Genomic DNA, 3,322 nt, shown 5'->3' on the forward strand with positions numbered 1-3,322 from the left:
GACCGGTCCTTAGAGAGGGACATCATGTTTGGGAGGGTGGAGGGACAGCGCAGGAGAGGAAGGCCCTCTATGAGGTGGATTGATTCAGTGATTGGATAATTAGGATGGGAGTGTCAGAGACAGTGCGATTGGCACAGGACAGAGTGGAGTTTAGGGCTGTTGTACATAGGGTTGCTATGAGTTGCGGGCGACTCGACGGCACATAAAAACAACAACATCTCCTCAGCAACATATCACAACAATCAAAAAGAAAAAAAGGGAATCCTCGGGTGGTGCAAACATTTCATACACCGAGATGCTAACCGAAAGGTTATTAATTTGAGTTCACCTACAAATACTGCAGAAGAAAGGTGTAGTGACGCGCTTCTTAAAACTAAGCATTTGAAAACCTTGTGGAGTATGGTTTTAATCAGACACACACACAGGTCACCATGGGCTAGAGTTGACGTGGTGTCCACTGATTAGAACTGCAACAAAATAGGCTCTTTTATTTAGCAGAACTTGGAAGTAAGATAGAGCATAAAAACTTCTTTCTTTTGAAACACATCAGATATGAAAACATATGGAATGTATGATATAAATACCGGCCTTCCTCAAGAGACACTCTTATTCCTGGTCATCATTAAGAATATCAGCTCTTTTACCCTGTACAATGGTGGCCCAGTGGTAGAAATATGGGGCTCCATGCGGATTTGATCCCAGACCATTAACCTCATGCACTACTACCTGTCTGTCTTATGTGTCACTAGGATGCTAAATGGTTGGGCTTTCCCACAAAGAAAGACTAGGTATCAAGTCCTGAGGATCTATTTTCAAAGTTAGCCAGTGAAAACCCTCTGTGTCCCAGGGGTCTGATCCCACTGTGCATGGGGTTCCACTGAGTTGGGAGCCAGCCCACAACCACAGCCCTGTGCTGAGTTACAGGGTGGAATCCAGGACCCAGGAGCCAGGGCCACGGGTCTTCCACTCAACGCGTCTGAGAGTCTATCCTTTTCTCTTTACTGAATTACTCTTTGCATTTTATTTGTCTAGGCGACTTGATGGCACATAACAACAACAACAACAACAACAACCTCCAAAACTGCTTTCTTGAAAAAAATCCTTCCATACATTGTTTATTAGTTTATTATAGAATAATCCAATCCTGGAGTGGAAGTTTAAGAGGCCCTTTTTCTCAGGATCTTCCAGGAAAAGAAGCTGTATGTGACAGTTGTACTTAAGAACTTTAAATTGAAGTCATACTGACTGCATCATAAGAGACTGACAGGAACATGACATGGTCAGAATCAGAGGAATCCTGATTGCTTGAGACTTAGGACATCACATCAGGGGCTGGTCAATGGGAGACGGGTGTTGAATGTTGTAAGCAAAAGTAGGAAGGGTTGGTGGTGGAGTAGGGAAAGGGTGGATTTAAAAAAAAACACCAAAATAACAAGACAAAGAAAACACACCAAACCCCAAAACCCAAAACCAACCAAACATGTAGCTGGGTGGGCAGCAACATTGAATATTGGTCTTTCTAACTGGTAAATGTCTTTCATTCACTCTTTTCTGTAGAATGCTTGTCTGTCAGGTACTATTATATATATTTAAAAATTGAGACAGACTAAGAAGAAGGATTGACCATCCACTTCTGAAATTACAGGCCTTCGAAAACCCTATGTACACAGGTTTGTCCTGGAGAGGGTGAAGCCGGAATGCTCCTTGGAGCCAAGGATTCTGAAGCTTCGTCTGACATACTTTGGGCATTTTTCAAGGAGGGACGGGTCCTTGGAGAGGGACATCATGTGTGGGAGGGTGGAGGGATGGCGCAGGAGAGGAAGACCCTCGATGAGGCGGATCGATTCTGTGAGTGGAGTGGTGGGAATGAATCTGTTTGAGGCAGCGAGGTTGGCACAGAATAGAATGGCATTTAGGGCTCTTGTACATAGGGTTGCTATGAGTCACAAACAACTCGATGGCACAGAACAACAACAACAACAATAACATAGAATACGTTAAGAAAATCAGGCTCATTTCTTCTATGTTGAAGGAAGTTGGTACATCCCATGGATGGAGGCACTTCTGGTGACAAATTTTATAGGTCTCAGGAGATAACATAGTGAGTTCCTTTCTGTCTCTTCCCTGATCTTTGTTCTGTTCAGTTGTGTTGGATAAGTACTCTTGTCTGTGATAAATCTTATGAAGGTCAACGATGTGACCCTGGGCCCAGCATCTGTGCACCCCATGAGCCATGATGATTAAATCAGCCTTACCTTTTTGTAGAGACTCCTCAGATCCCGGTACTGCCACATGCTGTTGAGGACCTGAGAAGCTGCCTTGACCACCTTTGGAGAGTGTCTAATGGAGAAAAGACAGGAAATGCAAGGTTGTGAGTGGCCAGTGGGGCTCCAGGTCACTATCAACATTGTCTTAGTCACCTCCAGTCCACTCGCATCCACACATTGATGAGGGTCAGAGACAGGGAGAACTTTTAGGCAAAGCCTTTTCAAAGCATAAATCTGTGGGCATTTACTCAGAATGTAGGGACTCCTGGGTGGTGCCTCTGTTTAAACACTCAACTGCTAATCAAAAGGATAGAGGTGTTAATACACCCAGAGACAACTCAGAAGAAAGCCCTGGCAATCTATTTCTGAGAAAATAACCAGTGAAACGCTATGGGACACAACTCTTTTCTGAAATATGAGAGTATCATGAGTTATAATTGGTTCAACAGCCCCTGGCTTCTTAAAATGTGAATGTAATGTTCCATATAAAAAAAGGAAAAAATAAAGAGAAATGTTTTAAATTTTATATTACTTTGCATATAAAAGTTGTATACGTTGTTTTGTTTACATGCATTGTGTTTCATGCATTCCTCTGCTCACATTTTGTTTCGTATTATCATCCCCATACACTGTTGTTGCTGCTGTTGATCGCCCTTGAGTCAAGCATGACTCACAGGGACCCTATGAACTAAAGACCTAATGCCTTTCTATACCTATCTTCGTTTCTCCAAGTTCATAGAGTTTCCATAGGCATGTGGTTTAGGAAGTGGATGCCACTCCTGCTTCCAAACCTGTTTTACAACTGGGAGCTCCACGAAACACTGTCCACAATGGGAAACCCTTATGGTATTTGACACCTCAAAGGCTCAAAGTTCAGCATCACAGTAAACCCAGATTACCTCAGTACAGCAAACTGACAAAGAGTGATGTACAAAGTAGAAGAATGTTTTTAAAAAATATAACAACATTAAAACAACTATGAGATATCATCTCACCCCAGTCAGAATAGCAAAATTTAACAGAACAGCAAGCAACAAATGCTGGTGAGGTTGTGG

General features: G+C 42.8%; 1 protein-coding gene across 2 annotated transcripts in view; it reads right to left on the reverse strand.

The window, feature by feature from the left end:
- Window positions 1-3,322, reverse strand: part of CTNND2 (catenin (cadherin-associated protein), delta 2) — a 1,564,764-nt gene that overhangs the window by 78,709 nt on the left and 1,482,733 nt on the right. For both annotated transcript variants that reach the window (XM_006893173.1, XM_006893172.1), the window contains one exon: window positions 2,256-2,340. In XM_006893173.1, coding sequence (XP_006893235.1) covers window positions 2,256-2,340 — 85 coding nt within the window. The remainder of the gene's footprint in view (window positions 1-2,255; window positions 2,341-3,322) is intronic.

This window comes from Elephantulus edwardii, unplaced genomic scaffold (assembly GCF_000299155.1).
Source record: "Elephantulus edwardii isolate Elephantulus edwardi_28Jun2011 unplaced genomic scaffold, EleEdw1.0 scaffold00125, whole genome shotgun sequence".
In the NCBI taxonomy this organism is placed as follows: domain Eukaryota; kingdom Metazoa; phylum Chordata; class Mammalia; order Macroscelidea; family Macroscelididae; genus Elephantulus; species Elephantulus edwardii.